Here is a 15,842-nt window from a genome sequence, read left to right on the forward strand (position 1 = left end):
TAAGTCAACAAATCCTGCAGAAATGACAGCCCAGAAAAATGACTATTCATCTGAAGTCAGAAGTTAGCCAACTATGCCAAGTGTTCGTATATATAGTAAGAAAATGACAATTGATGGTCTGACCTTTTTTTCCTTTTCAGGAAGTAAACCGTGCAAACTGAGAGTGTGAATTGCTTGATCTCTTTCAAAAATTATAGCCTTCAATACTGTTTTCATTTCACATAACTTCTGCTCTGTTTCTTGAAGCTGGGCAGCAACCTAGGGGAAAGAACCATAGAATATTCCTACAGTCACAATAAGTGTTAACCAGTGTAAGAATGATTAATAAGTTAACCATTTCTCTTTGTCCTGAAGTTTTTAGCAGTGAAACACTTCAATTAGCTTTTCATTTGCTGTACATATTTATTCCAATATTTAAGGGATCTTTCATTTCACTGGCACGAGCATTCCATCTAGTAAATACTATTTGTAGAATTCATCCATACCATGAATTGCTAAAAACAAAAATTTTCATTACATATTTCATTACTATCTGCTGGCAATAAATCTCTAAATTCACCTAATGCTAATACTCAGACAAAAGGCAAAGACCTTTTCCAACTCTGTATGACTTCTTTTTTTTTTTTCCCCTTTTTCTGAGGCTGGGGTTAAGTGACTTGCCCAGGGTCACACAGCTAGGAAGTGTTAAGTGTCTGAGACCAGATTTGAACTTGGGTCTTCCTGAATTCAGGGCTGGTGCTCTATCCACTGCGCCACCTAGCTGCTCCACTGTATGACTTCTTAAAACTTGTTCTATCTCATCAGGAGAATCACCACCTTGCCAGTATAAGATAACCACTTTTAGGGTAACAATCATTTAGAAATTCTCCAAATTAGACTTGGGAATATAAAGATTGGAATCTCTTTTTCCCAAAGGCAGCTAGGTGACACAGCAGATAAGAGTGCTGGACTTGGAATCAGGAAGACTTGAGTTCAAATCTGGCCTCACACAATTACTATTTATGTGATTTTGGGCAAATAATCTGGCTTCTCTGCCTCAGTTTTCTCAACTATAAAATGGGGGCAACAACAGCAGATTTGTGAGTACAACATGAGATAGTATTTGTAAAACTCCTAGCACAATGCCTGTCACAGAGTAAGTGGTTAATAAATGCTTATTCCATTACAATTCTCCAGGATTCATTTTGGGCAGGAGGCAAATTTGATTTTATGAAACAGTGCTAAAATTAGAGTCAGCAATTCAAGGATAAATATAACCAAACATCCTACTTTCTTCATCCTAGTTCTTTTAGAGAAGTAGACAGTGAATTAACAAATGAGAAATGTTCTACAAACTATAGATACTCAATAAATGTTATTGACTGGTGTTAATCCTGATGCACCAATAAAAATAGTTAACAAAAGCAGGTCCTGGGAGCAATTGAATAGGCAGCAGCAGTTTCTGGAGCTCTTGGCCCACAGACAGTAAAGGGATCAGGAGATTACAGGGGTCTATTTGCTAGTATTGATTGCAGAACTCTGTTGCACTGTCTGTAAGTAGATGTAGTTTTTAGTCCGGGGTCATAGTACTGGAGTAAAGAGAAGCACTAATACAGAACAACTTGCAACCACAGGGGAACGTGAACTGTAGTTGCAAAGCCTCAAAGAAAAATGTAAACTGGTATCAGTACTAACATTCTCCCTGCCCCCCATACAAGAATTCCTAAAATAATTCAGAAAGGACTTTAAAAATCAAGGAATAGAGGTTGAAGACAAATTGGAAAAAAGAAATGAGACAATGATGCAAGAAAATCATTAAAAAGTGAAAAGCTTGATAAAGGAGATACAAAATACTAAAGAAAATAATATCTTAAAAAATAGAACAGGCTAAATGTAAAAGAGGCAAAAAAAATCCACTGAAGAAAAAAGCAGAATTAGCCAAATGGAAAAGAAGATACAAAAGGTCAATGAAATTAGAATTGGCCAAATGGAAGGTAATAAGTCCAAGAGAAATAATAAAAAATAATTACCCCCCAAAAAATCCAAACAAAATCAAAAGAATAAAAAGAAAAAAGATGAAATTGTACAATATCTCACTGGGAAAAAACAAAACAAAACCAAACCCTGAATAAACAATTGACTTGATAGATCCAGGAGAGATAATTTAAGAATTAGTGAACTAAATAAAAGCTATAATGAAAAAAAGAGTCTAGAGAAGATTCTGGAAAGATATTAGAGTAAGTCAGAAAATTCTAAGCTTTCCAGATTTCTCCCACAAACAATGAATGTAGAGAGATAAAAATAAATAAAGTTGGAGCAGAACATAGCCCTCCTGGGACAATCAGAGAAGATCCAAGAAAGATATCGGGATGGAGGTTTAGCTCCAGTGAAATGAAAAAAAACATCTCTAGCTAATTCCCCTGAAACAGCAAGGCAAGTCCTGAGGATAGCTGGCTTGGGAGGTAGCCAAGGCTCCAGCCATAGGTATTTTCATCTCTTGGACAGTATGGGGAGTTGGGTGTCTGTTGGGGAAGATTGAGGGAACTTCTGCTGATAAGGGATGCTAGGCTCAGCTGTGCTGCCATGACAATCCTGGGCAAGAAGGAACCAGAATATACTTAGTGAGTGCAGAAGCAATGGGGCAGGGATGTTGCTGGCTATGGACACTTATAAGAGGGTGGCATCCTAGGTTTTGAATTCCTGGCCAGAGAGGAGAATTGAAAGAGTACCTAAGGCCAGAGGCTCCATCCCCCCCCACAAGATTAGAGGTGATTGAGGTGATTACACTAACAACTTCTTTTTTTTAATTTTAAATTAAAAAACAGCATCCAAAGGAGAAAGAACCCAAGCATAGAAAGCTACTATGGGATAGAGAAGACAAGGGTTTATCTTCAGAGAAGAATACTGAAGCAAAAAGAAAAAAAAGAAAAAAAAAAACCCTCTCCTTGCACTGGGATATACTGGGGAAAGGGGCTGACAGAATGGGGTAAATTATCTCACAAAAAAGTTATCAATAAGTTTTTACAGAGGAGAGGAAAAAGAGAGAGGTGAGGAGAAGCATATTCTCATTGGAAGTGACTAAAAGAGGGAATAACATACACTCAGTTGGGTTAAAAATCTTATCTTGCCCTATAGAAAAGTAGGAGGGAAGAGGAATGAGAGGAGGGAAGAGGAATGAGAGAAGGGCAGATGGGGGAGGCAGTAACAAAACACTTTTGAGGATAGACATGGTGAAAGGAGAGAGAGAAAGAGACAAAGAAACAGAGAAAGAGAATAGGACAAACAGGGAAAAATAGGATGGAGGAAATACACAATCATAATTGTAAAATAATTTTTATAGCAATTTTCTGATAAAGGACTCATTTCTCAAATATATAGAGAATTGAGTCAAATTAAAAAAACAGAAGTCATTCTCCAATTGATGTTTATCAATTGGAGCCAAAGGATATGAGCAGGCAGCTTTCAGAAGAAATAATCAAAGCTATCTAGTCACATGAAAAAAAATGCTCTAAATCTTTACTGATTAAAGAAAATTACCACTCTACACCCGTCAGATTGGTTAATATGACATAAGGAAACTGACAAATGCTGGAGGAATTGAGACACTAACGCACTATTGGTAGAGTTGTTAAACTGATTCAACCATTCTGCAGAACAATTTGGAACTATGTCCAAAGGACTATAAAACCACTATACACTTTGATTCAGAAATACCATATCCCAAAGAAATAAAAAACAAAAAAGGAAGGACCTATATGTACAAAAACTTAAGGTGGAAGGAAGGTGGGTAGGGAAAGAAAGAACAGTGGGCATCAAAAAAGGATCTACAAAATTTTTATGGTAGCAAAATACTGGAAATTGAGGGGATGTCCATCAATTGGGGAATGGCTGTGATTTATGATTATGATGTACTATTGTGCTATGGGATTGATGAGTAGGATTCTTTCAGAAAAATGTGGAAAAACTTATGTGAACTGATGCAAAGTGAAATAAGCAGAATAAATAAAAAACTGTACTATACACAATAAGAGCAATATTATAAGATGATCAACTGTGAATGATTTAGCTATTCTCAACAGTACAAAAATCTAAGGCAATTCTGAAGAATGATGAAAAATGTGATTTTCCTTCAGAGAAAGAACTGATAAGTCTGAATGCAGATCAAAAAATACTTTTTTTCTTATTCTTTATTTTTCTTGAGGGTTATTTTAGTCTGTATTTTCATAACATGACAAATATGTTTAGCATGATTATACATGTAAAATCTGTATCAATTTGCTTTATCACTGGGGTGAAGGTGAAAAAGGGAGAAAATTTGGATTTCAAAATTTTTAAAAATGTTTAAAAATGTTAAAAAATTTAAAATTGTTTTTATATGTAATTTTATATGTAACATATAAAATATTAAAGTTTTTAAATAGCTAATGCTAAAGCAGGTATTTAAATCCAGATGTTTATCAATGCTGCCAATAGCACAAAAACATCTAGTAAAATAGGTTTTCCTTGTACTGTTGCCACTCCTAGTCAGATCTTTTTTCTTTTATAGAAAATAACTGCCATATAGGAATAGACTAAAGAAAAAATTTTGATTATTTAGTGATTAAAAACTCCCAACATACTAAACCTATCAGCATATAGACAAAAATCTGAATTAAGAAATACTAATATTTCCAATACAATGAAATGTCTGCTGAAAATAGATTTTAATGAATTTAGCTATAAACATTCAGGGAAACTTTTGGAATTTTTCTCTATCCAATGTTCTTCCCTGCCTTACCCACCACCCCTCTATTTAAAAAAAAAAAAAAAAAAAAGATATGAGAATCTTTCCCTTACATATCTTTTTACCAGCTCTTGTAAAATATTATTATTTTGATGTAAATCTAGGAAGGGCTTAATGCTAATATGACTTGATACATACCTGATTTCTGGCTGTTGTTAAGCCCTGTATCAAATGCTCTGACTTTTCATATTGGTTCCTTTCAGCATTTTCACAACGACATTGCCAGTCTAGTTCCACCTGTACTTTATCACGTTCAAGGATCTGTTCCCGTTCCATTGCTAGAGACAACTCTTGTTTGTACCTAAAAAAAGAGAAGAGGTCAATGTTTTTCTTCTCTCTTCTCCCACCCCAGTTTCAATGGAAAGAAAGGACCAAAATCTTAAAGATATTATAAAGATCATGTCTATATTAACCCATTTATTCACAATTTCACTAACGCCTACTATAAAATGCAGGGATTAGATTAAATAACCTTTAAGGTTTTTGTTTTTTTTCCAGTTCTAAATTTATATACCATATCTGACTTACTCTGTATTGATTAGAAACCACACTGAAAATAGAAAAGAAATAGAGCTTATCCTCTCAAAACTTATGGTGTTAATAAAACATACTAACAAATGATAATTTTTTCATTATAATTTCTGGTAATGAGAGTTGGAAAGAGGCTGAATTTTAAACTTAGTGCAAGCCTTAGTGAGTAAAACAGGGAAATGAGAAAAGAATTGTTAGAGAAGAGGTGGTTTATGTTTCCTTAGGATCATAGAATTTAGAGCTGGAAGAAAGCCTGATTATAATCTAATCCAACTTCTATACTTTATAGGTGAGGAATCTGAGGCCCTGAGAAGTTAAGTAGCTTAAACAAAGTCACACAGGTGACTTTAACAGGAGAGGTGAGACTAAAACCTATCTTTTGATTCAAATCTAGAATCCTTTCCAATGTACATGCTAACTTGGAGGACTGCACTCAGTCAGTGCTAACAAATAAATGAATTTGGTGTGCAATGGAGATTTTTATTGGCAAGATATTAGGAGGAGGGCTATGGATAAAAACCTGATTTTTAGAGTATCAATATCTGGATTTAAGTCCTGCCCTTTAATACAAACTAGCTGCAAGAATGGGGGACATTACTTAACTTCTCAATGTCCCAAGAAGCTTTTTAAGGTGATAAGTTATAGATGAGTTATTGATCTGCATTACTGATAGAACTTTCCAGAATAATAATTTCATACCCTAACAAAATCACAGGTTAAGATACCAAAAAAGTTCATTAAGAAGAAGAAGAAGAAAAAAGCAACATATCATCCCCAAAGGTAAGAATATAGGGAGGGGAAATTTTTTATTTTTTGAAAACAGCAGGAACAGCCTACAGAAAATAATTCTAGATTTAAAATAGCCAAAAAAAAAAAAAAAAAAAAAAATCCTATTTTAATTGCACCAATTCCTTTGGCTATGTTTTAGTAAAGTACTTTAATTATTCTTTTAAAAAATCTATATTTACCATTATAGACTATAAATAAACATAACCATGTGTTTGCTAATTTCAATGATAATTCCATTGCTTTGGTAATAATAAATATCTTTCATATAAAATCACTTCTTTTTTTGAGCTTCAGCTTCTTTATATATGAAATAAATAAGGCTCCATAATCTATAATGATCCTTTCAAGCTTTAATTTTTTTATGATTTCATTATGTCAAACTCTCTTTTAAAGACACAGTTATACTAAAATCCACACTTCAGATAAGCAAATTATATAGAAACTTAGAATTTCTATGGAGTTTAGGGTTATGAACCATCATTTAAGTTGAAACATTATATAACCTTACTAAAATGCATTTTGTACACAATAAAGGTTTTAGTTGTGATTTATTTATAACATTTGTATTTCAGATGGGCAGTGAATAAAGTGTCAGAAAGAAATGAACTCAAATCTGCTTCAGAAATTTCCTGGCTGGATTTGTCGATGGACAAATCTCTTGACTTCCTCAGTTTCTTCATCTGTAAAATGAAGGCGCAGGGCTCAGTGTCACTAAGCCCTCTCCCAGCTCTAACTATGCTCTTATCATCTTATGTTTTTGAAAAAGTTCTATTTGAATGCAGTGATCCAAGGAAATTCCAATAGCCTTGGGATGGAAAATGCCATCCATCTCCAGAAAGAGATTCTATATTGACTGAATGTGGATTACAACATAATATTTTCATTTTTTGTTGTTGTTGTTGTTGTTTGCTTTTTTTCCTCTTTATTTTTTAAATTTTCTTTTGATTTGATTTTTCTTGTGCAGGATGACATACATGAAAATATGATTAGAAGAACTGCACAAATTTGACCTATAAAGGATTTCTTGCTGTCTTGGGGAAGGGAAAGAGAAGAGAGAGGGAGAATAATTTGGAATTAAAGCCATACTTGAAGTAATGAGCAGCACAACTATACTATTTACAATTCTGTGTTGATAAGTACCTTGGTATTGATAATTAAGATGGATGCTGAAATGTTAAAGTATTGTCTGTGCAATTAGCCCTGGAAGATATATAATGTCACCTGAAGGTACTAATGTAAACCTAAAAGGTATTTAATGTTGGCTCTAGGATTAATAAAAGGAGATTGCAAAGCACATCTTCCACATGGCCTTGGATGTTAAGTCCAGGCTAGCTCCCTGGAGGCCTCAGAGTAGCCAGAGTCAGGATAAATAAAAGTTCTTGGTCTTTAGGGGGAGAAGCAGGCACACTGCCAGGAGTTTGGCCAAAGATCCCTTCTTGATTCTGGAGTCCAGAATCTCCACCTTTCTCCTCCTCATCCTGCCACTAAGTGAAATCTGGCTTGTCTCACCCCACTCTCTAATCCTTGCCTATCTATATACACCACACATTGAGCCAGCACCAAACAGTGAGAAGGACCATTTTTCCAAACATGTGCTAATAGAGTCATTGTCTCATAGCAAATGGGTAATTAGCCTTAAGTGCTCGGTTGTCTGATTCAAGTGCACCTTTTCATAGTTTAAGCCCTTTATACTTGGATATTCATATTCATTTTCACTGGAGCTGGACTCCAATATATAAATACATAATCTCTCTGAATTTACAAAATACACTACAATACATACATTACATTACATAATGTAATAAATGAAAAAAAAAATTCAAACTGGATTTAGACTCTGAGGACCTGAGTTTGAATACCAGCTCTGGCATTTACTAAATGTATGATCTTGGGATCACTTCTTTATACACAAATGCAAAGTCAGACACCTTGAAGCTCTTTTTTTGGCTTTAAAATTGTACCTAGATTTAAATTCTATGATCCAATAAGCAAATCTAATCTGCAACTTATTAAACACCTACTGGGTAGAAGAAACTATGCCTGGGTGCAAGAAATGAAAATGTGCACACAAGGACTCTGAGGGGCATCTGAAAGGATGGTGAGAATACACAGAAAATACAAAAGCAGAAATAAATAGAAGGAACCACTAGAAATTTAGAATAGTTGGAACAAAGGGTGAGTAAAAAGGCGTGGATATGTAATAAATCTGGAAATGTTAAAATGTGGAGCATTTATTAAAGCTGCATTTGAATCCAACTCCTCTGACTCCATAGTCAGTACTTTTTCTACCATGCCAACCATTAGATTTGTGCCTATAGAAGATTATTTGTGAAGTATGAAGGATGGGAAGCAATAAAACCAATTAGAAGGCTATTTTAGCTGTGCAGATGAGCTGTGGGAAGGAATTTAACAAATGTGGTGGTCAAGTTGATGGAATAGAACCGTGTCCCTTGATTTTTGTGGAGGGTGGGCCACCTGGCCTGTGGAAATTTCTAAAAATGATCCCCACCCTCCTTCCTGGTTCCCACAGGAAACTCCCACTTCCCCAATGATCTGGGAATCACTTTGGTCTGGGAAACAATCAACACCAACTTCATTGATTTGAAAATTAGCCCCAAACCATAGAAGGCTAATAAAAGATAAGATTCTGTACCCAAACCTTTGTTAATTCCTATCAGGAACTGGCCCAGTGGGGAAGTTGTTTCTCAGTGTAATAAACACAATTTTTGCCAAAAACTTCCCTTGGAGATCAATATCGCAAAACCTGTGACACAAGTCTGGAGATCCCATCGCTGTTAGGGTATTTTTCACCCCTCATCTTTCATCCCTTAACAAAGTGACTAAGATAAGAGAGGTATCAAAAAAAGGTGCAAGAGAATCAAGGATGATTTTGAGGTTGTGAGCATAGATGACTTGATGGATTGGGATGCCCTCAAAAGAAATAAAGAAGTTTGAAAGAGGCAGGTTTGTTTTTTTTTTTTCCTTTTTTGGAAAGAAGGAATAATGAGCTGTTTTGGATGTAAAGAATTTTAGATACATATAAGATACTCTTAGAGATGTTCAAGCAAGCACCTGATGATGCTTTACATTTATAATTATTTCTTTTAAAACAGACTATAAAAATTCCTTAAGGACAGGAAGTTATTATTCTTTATCACTCCCATAGTAAAATACTCCTCTAATAGCAGATGCTTATCTTAACTTCTATAGTACAGGTCATACTGTTCCCTTGTGTAAAACAAAGTCTTTTTGCCTTATTTAAATCCTTCAAAGTCTAGCTGGAAACCTAAGATCCCTTTAAGGTCTTCCAGTCAACATCACATAATTTAACAGTTCTGCAGTTTTTTGAACTGTCTTCCTGTACAAACTATAAGCTCAATGAAAACCAGAATTATGTTTTTTTGGCTTCATCTGTCTCCTACATAGAACCCAATCAGAAGCTGGTTCTCATATCTCTAAAAGCCTTTCAGAATTTCAAACTGGATTTCCAGCATATATCTTAAGTTCATTAAGCCCAAGATGACTCAATATCTTTTCCTCTAAACTCTCTCTCCCTTTTCTTACCTTCTGTATTACTATAAAGGACACTTATCATCCTCCCAAGTTTACAATCTACAAGTTATATATTCTGCACTCTCTCTCCCTTCTTACCCAAAAGCTTATCTAACCTTTTGCCAAGGCCTGTTGTTTTTGCCTTTGCTATATTTCTTGAACATTCCCTCTTCTCTCCTCTGATCCTACCACCATTCTATTTTGTAAGCCCTCATTATTTGGATATTACAATAGTAGGTGTGAGAGGGACCTGCCTCAAGTCTTCTCCTATCTCTAATCCATCCTCCAGCAACTAAAGTGATTTTCCTAAAGCACAAATCTGACTCCTCCTCAGTTAATTCCAGTAACTTGATATTGCCTCCAGGAGCAAATGTTTGGCATTCAAAGCCCTTCATGACATAGTCTCCCTTTACCTTTCCAGCTTATTTATATCTCACTTCTTGACATGTACTCCCTATCCCAGGGAAACTGGTCTTCTGTCTGTTCCATGAATAAAACACTCGATTCTATTCCTCCAAATATTTTCTCTGGTTGTCCCCCATGCTTGAAATGTTCTTCCTCTATTTGACTATTTATCTCCCTGGCTTCCTTTAAGATCCAACTAAAATCCCATCTTCTACAGGAACTATTTTCAGGGAATGTATTTTGTTTGGGTGGGAGGGAGGGAGGTATTGTTTAGTGGTTGATGGAAATATCTGTAGTCTCAATGCAAAATGTATTAACAAATTTGCAGAGGGAAGAGGGAAGGAAGAATGAAACTAGGACTGGAAAATTAATACTTCTTTATTTCTGTCCTGTCTTCCTAGAGGACACCTATAGGTGAGAAATACTGAAGTCATATTACAGTGTTCTCAATTAATCAATGAGGAAACATTTATTAAGTGTCTCCTGTATGCTGGCCAAAGGGGAGACAAAGAGAAACAAAAGACAATTCCTGTTCTCAACAGAGCTCATAATCTAATAAGAAAGATAACATGGAAAAAACAATATACAAGTAAGTTATAAATGGGCAGTTAGATGACACAGTGGATAGAGGGCTGGGATTGGAGTCAGAAAAACTCATTTTTTATCATTATCATTAAATCCAGTCTCAGATGCTTACTAGCTTTCTGATCCTGGACAAGTCCCTTTTTCCCCTCTTTGTTTTTCAGTTTTTCATTTGTAAAGTAGCTGGAGAAGGAAACAGCTAACTATTACAGTATCTTTGCCAGGAAAAACTCCATAATGAGATCACAATGAGATACAGCTGAAACAACTGAACAACAAAAACCTTAAAAGTTATATATAAGATAAATTGAGGATACTCTTAAAAGGCAAGATCTAAGATTGAAGAGAACTGGGAAAGACTTCTTGAAAAAAGTAGGACTTTAGCTAACACTTGAAGACGGGGAAATAAGGAGGAAGATCATTCTAGGCACGGGGTCCAGATCATGGGATCTTCTAATTCCAAATTTAGCAATTTTTTCACCTTATCTTATTTTGCCCTGACCTCAAAATATAAGGATATGAGAGATATGGATTTTAGATATTTAACTATAACCAGTATTAATTTATAATTTACACATGAAAAATTCACATTTACATAACACTTTCCAATCAATTTTTGAGGGGACAATATAAGTATTGTCATTATTTCTGTTTCATAGATAAGGAAATTCAGAGGAGTTAATTGTCTTATCCATATAACTTAAAATGGACAGAATTGGTTTATAAACTCCACTCTTTTGGTTTATAATCCAAGCAACAATCCAAATTTCAATCTACTATGTCATAATGCTTCCTTAACTTGAAAGGCATGAAATGAACCAGAAGTAATTTTAAGTTGTCGGAGACAGTGGAAATATTTTAAAAGCCTTAAGAGCCTACTATTTTCCTTTAAATTTTTTTCAAAAATCCTTGAAAAGGCTTCTCTTGGGGAAATGGATGAATGAAAGTGAATTGTGAAAGTTATCTCACAAAATGGAGACAGTGCTCCAAAATTGAGCAGAGATTGGCTGCATCTCAAGCTTTTTTTTCCCAGAAATCATATGATTTACCGAAAATGAGATCATATAACCTATTTTTACAAAACCAAATTATTGACATCTCAGTATTAAAATCCCCATAGAAAATAACTCAGTAATCCTAGAGATGTGATTGGGTTAGAAGTATTTTCTCATTTATGATCAAAATGTGAGGCCATTTGTTCTTACTAATCAGAACGGAGGAACCGTCTATGGGGGATGCTACCCAAGACTCCTGCTTGCTTTCTGTGCCCTGCCTTTCTTTATTGCTAGACCACATTTGGTGGTGTTGAGACATCCAACTCTCCCGAGACTTGCCAAAATAAAACTCCTTTGTTTTTCTACATTGAGATACCTCTGATTTATTTTAAGTTGGTGGTCTTTTTACCCACATATGGATTAAGGGTGGTACCTTAAGACAGAGTAATTCTGGTATTATTCACTTCTTTGCCACGCACTAACTTTTTTCATTGAAAAAAGATTAAGATATCAATGGATAGGATGGGAGTATTGTAGGAAAAATAAATTAGTGACTTGGTTGCTCAAATCTGCAATTTTAATCTACACTGTATTTTGATGTATCTTTTCCTTGCTCAAGATGTCTATAAATGTTATTTAAAATCTTCTTGGGGAAGAATTATGTTGGAAAACATGAGAGCTATACTATTTTAGACATCGGCCTCTTCAAGCTAAAAATGACTTGGATAGATTTTAATAATAATAGTTTAATAAATTGTGTCTGAAAGGATTGTGTCTAAAATACAGAGAATAGTATTGGTATTAATATTTTTTCTTCAACGAGGTCCAAACTTTTCTACGGCTATAAAATAAGTTATTTGTCTAGATTTTAAGTCTGAGGGGTAGAGGAGAAAGATATAAGGGAGAACAATGGAAATACCAACAAAATAAATCAAAGATAAAATATTCCTAAGCATTGATATTTTCAGAATTCTTCAAGTCACAAAATTTAAATCCACACAAAACTATTGTTTAATTTGATTCTCATATAACCTCCTGGTTAGATAGGGAAGATAGTATTATTTTAGAGGTAAAGACCGATATTTAAGAAGAGACAGTTATTAATGTTCCACATATGAACTTTAAGTTTGACTCAAAGTCAAGTGCTCTTTTCACTACACTAACCAATATTATAGATAATCCAGTCAGATCTAAAGCTGTCTGAAAAATACTAGAGAATTATCAAAATCATCCTTAGGACTAAGTTCTTGAGGTGATGGAAAAGGCAGAAACTTGCCTGAGATCTCCCAAATTCCCCTCCAAACAACTTTAAAGCACAATTCAAAATGAATTATGGAAGGACAAAACCCACAAAAGGATGGGGTGAAACCATTTTTAGCCCAAGACAACTTAGAAGGAGTGCAGGAAAGGTCAACCCTGCTTAGGTAAAAGGGGATACAGCACAGTGCAGGTGGTATTTGGGAAAGCCAGGCAGAGGCCCCTACCCCAGCATAGGTCAGCAATCAAGGTCTGTGGATCAGCTGCAAGGGCTGCAGCGTCTAGCACACCAGGTAAGTGGTGAGGCCCAGAAGGCTGAGTGCCTCAATGCAGAAGACAAGCCCAGGCCCAGGTATCCAAGTGCAAGAGTGACCAGGCCCAAAGGTCCCAGCACAAGAAACTTGGGGCAGGAATAGAACTCAACTTTAAAAGTTACAAAACTGACTAGAAAATGAGCAAAAAAATAAACAAATAAATAAAGATTCTGACCAGAGAAAGCTACTACGAAGATAGAAAAGATCAAAACACAAATTCAAAAGAGGACAATGAACAAAATGTCTACATTCAAAACCTCAAAGAGAAAGATGAATTGGTCTCAGGCCCAAAAACTAGGCTCTCCTCTATCTGTACTTCTCCTTCATTATTAGTATAAATATAACCTTAGGGCTTTTACCTTTCAATGTCCTGTTGGAATCTGGCTAGTTGTGCCTTGAGCTTTACCTCCTCTTCTTGTAGTGTATGGATCCGAAGGTCTCTGGAAATAGTTTCTTTGGATATTTGTGCAATCTGAGCATCCCAAGCAGATTTCATTGATGCTACATCCTCTTGAAGCCTACCAAAAAAGAACATTTATTAAAAAATGCACATATATTTGTACATGTTATATGTTCATATGTAAACATATATATGAACATATGTATAGTGCTAATATATAAATATATTTCATATATATATATGTATATGTTATGCATATGTGCACACTCACATACAAACATAAACACAAATATAACATATTGTAAGTTTTAACGAGAGGTAATGTGGTCTAATGATGGCTGGTGTTGGAATTAGGAAGATTTAGGTTCAAGTATGATCTTTACATTCAATCTCCATAGTTCTCTACCTGGATGCAGATGGTGATTTCTATCCAAAGTCTATTGGGATTGCTTTGAATCACTGAACCACTAAGAAGAACCAAGTCTTTCATAGTTAATCATCACACAATCTTGCTGTTACTGTGTACAATGTATTCCTGGTTCTGCTTGTTTCTCTCAGCATCAATTCATGTATATCTTTCTAGACCTTTCTAAAATCAGCTTATTCATAATTTTTTATAGAACAATAATATCTTATTACTTTCATATATTATAACATATTTAACCATTCCCCAATTGATGGGCATCTATTCATTTTCCAATTCTTTGCTGACCACAAAAAGAGCTGCTAAAAACTTGGAATATAGATCCAATCATGGCACTGCTGGGTCAAAGGGTATGCACAGTTTGATAGCCCTTTTGGCATAGTTCCAGTTTGGTTTCCAGAATGGTCTCCAGAATCATTTCACAACTCTACCAACAATGCATTAGTATCCCAGTTTTCCCATATCTCCTCCATTTATCATTATCATTTCCTGTCATCTTAGCCAGGCTATCTAAGAAGTGTGAGGTAGCATGTCAGAGTTGTTTAATTTGCATTTCTCTAATCAATAGTGATTTAGAGCATTTTTTCATATGACTATAGATGGTTTTAATTTTGTCATCTGAAAATTGTCTGTTCATATCTTTTGACTATTTATCAATCAAGAAATGACTTGTATTCTTACAAATTTGACCTAATTCTTTATATATTTTAGAAGTGAGACCTTTATCAGAAATACTGACTATAAAGATTTTTTCCCAACTTTGTACTTCCCTTTGAATAATCTTGTTTGTGTTGGTTTTGTTTGTGCAATAACTTATTATTATTATTATTATTAGTATTATTATTTTCCTGAGGCTGGGGTTAAGTGACTTGCCCAGGATCAATCATACAGCTAGGAAGTGTTAAGTGTCTTAGACCACATTTGAACTTGGGTCCTCCTGAATTCAGGGCTGGTGCTCTATCCACTGTGCCACCTAGCTGCCCCCAATGTGCAATAACTTTTTAATTTAATGTAATCAAAGTTGTTAATTTTGCATTTCATAATGTTCTCTAGTTCCTCCTTGGTCATAAATTCTTCCCTTTTTCTGCTTCAGTTGCTTTGATGGCCTTTTCTAAGACTAAAAGTTACAGAACAGGTGCTAATTTGCATTAGTAAAGAGATCTAATTTCTGTTCCCAAAATAAGTGAAATCATACATCCAGTTCACTCCCAGTTCCCCTAAAGAGCTAATATATACACATATCAACTTGTCCAATCCACAAATTAAGTTTCACAAGTTAAGTCCATCACATTTTTATCTCCAATGATAATTGAGACTCCCTGGCCTAGATGAAAGGAAAGTTTAGTATCATACAAACATGAAAAAACAAAAACAGGGCTCAGCAGAAATACTCAAAAAAACCTGAACAGCAGAGTAACACCTGTAAAGTTACTAGAAAATATATAAGATTCTAAAGAAATAAAGTTAGTAAATTCTAGGAGGAATTATCTAAATTGAGCATTTACTGCTAGCTTAAGAAGGAAAAATGACTGTTTAACTTGGTTATTCTTTTGAGAAAAATAGAGAAAATATGTAGGACCTCTAGGGAAATCCCCTTTTGACTTGACTCTGGACTGGATATCCTTTATGACAATGGAGAAAACTTTTCATATACCATAATTTACCCAACCATTCTCCAATTGATGGACATCCATTCATCTTCCAGTTTCTAGCCACTACGAAAAGGGCTGCCACAAACATTTTGGCACATACAGGTCCCTTTCCCCTCCTCAGTATTTCTTTGGGATATAAGCCCAGTAGTAGCACTGCTGGATCAAAGGGTATGTACAGT

General features: G+C 35.0%; 1 protein-coding gene across 5 annotated transcripts in view; it reads right to left on the minus strand.

Moving 5' to 3' along the window:
• CCDC57 (coiled-coil domain containing 57) overlaps positions 1-15,842 on the minus strand; it is a 275,586-nt gene that overhangs the window by 145,908 nt on the left and 113,836 nt on the right. For all 5 annotated transcript variants that reach the window (XR_012481117.1, XM_074260497.1, XM_074260496.1 and 2 more), the window contains exons 8-10: positions 13,547-13,705; positions 4,901-5,063; positions 124-258 (exon numbers count right to left, since the gene is read on the minus strand). Coding sequence is in view for 4 of the 5 variants with exons in the window: in XM_074260497.1 (XP_074116598.1) it covers positions 124-258; positions 4,901-5,063; positions 13,547-13,705 (457 nt within the window). In the remaining variant the exon portion in view is untranslated. The remainder of the gene's footprint in view (positions 1-123; positions 259-4,900; positions 5,064-13,546; positions 13,706-15,842) is intronic.

The sequence above is a fragment of the Sminthopsis crassicaudata genome, chromosome 4 (genome assembly GCF_048593235.1).
Source record: "Sminthopsis crassicaudata isolate SCR6 chromosome 4, ASM4859323v1, whole genome shotgun sequence".
Taxonomy (NCBI): Eukaryota; Metazoa; Chordata; class Mammalia; order Dasyuromorphia; family Dasyuridae; genus Sminthopsis; species Sminthopsis crassicaudata.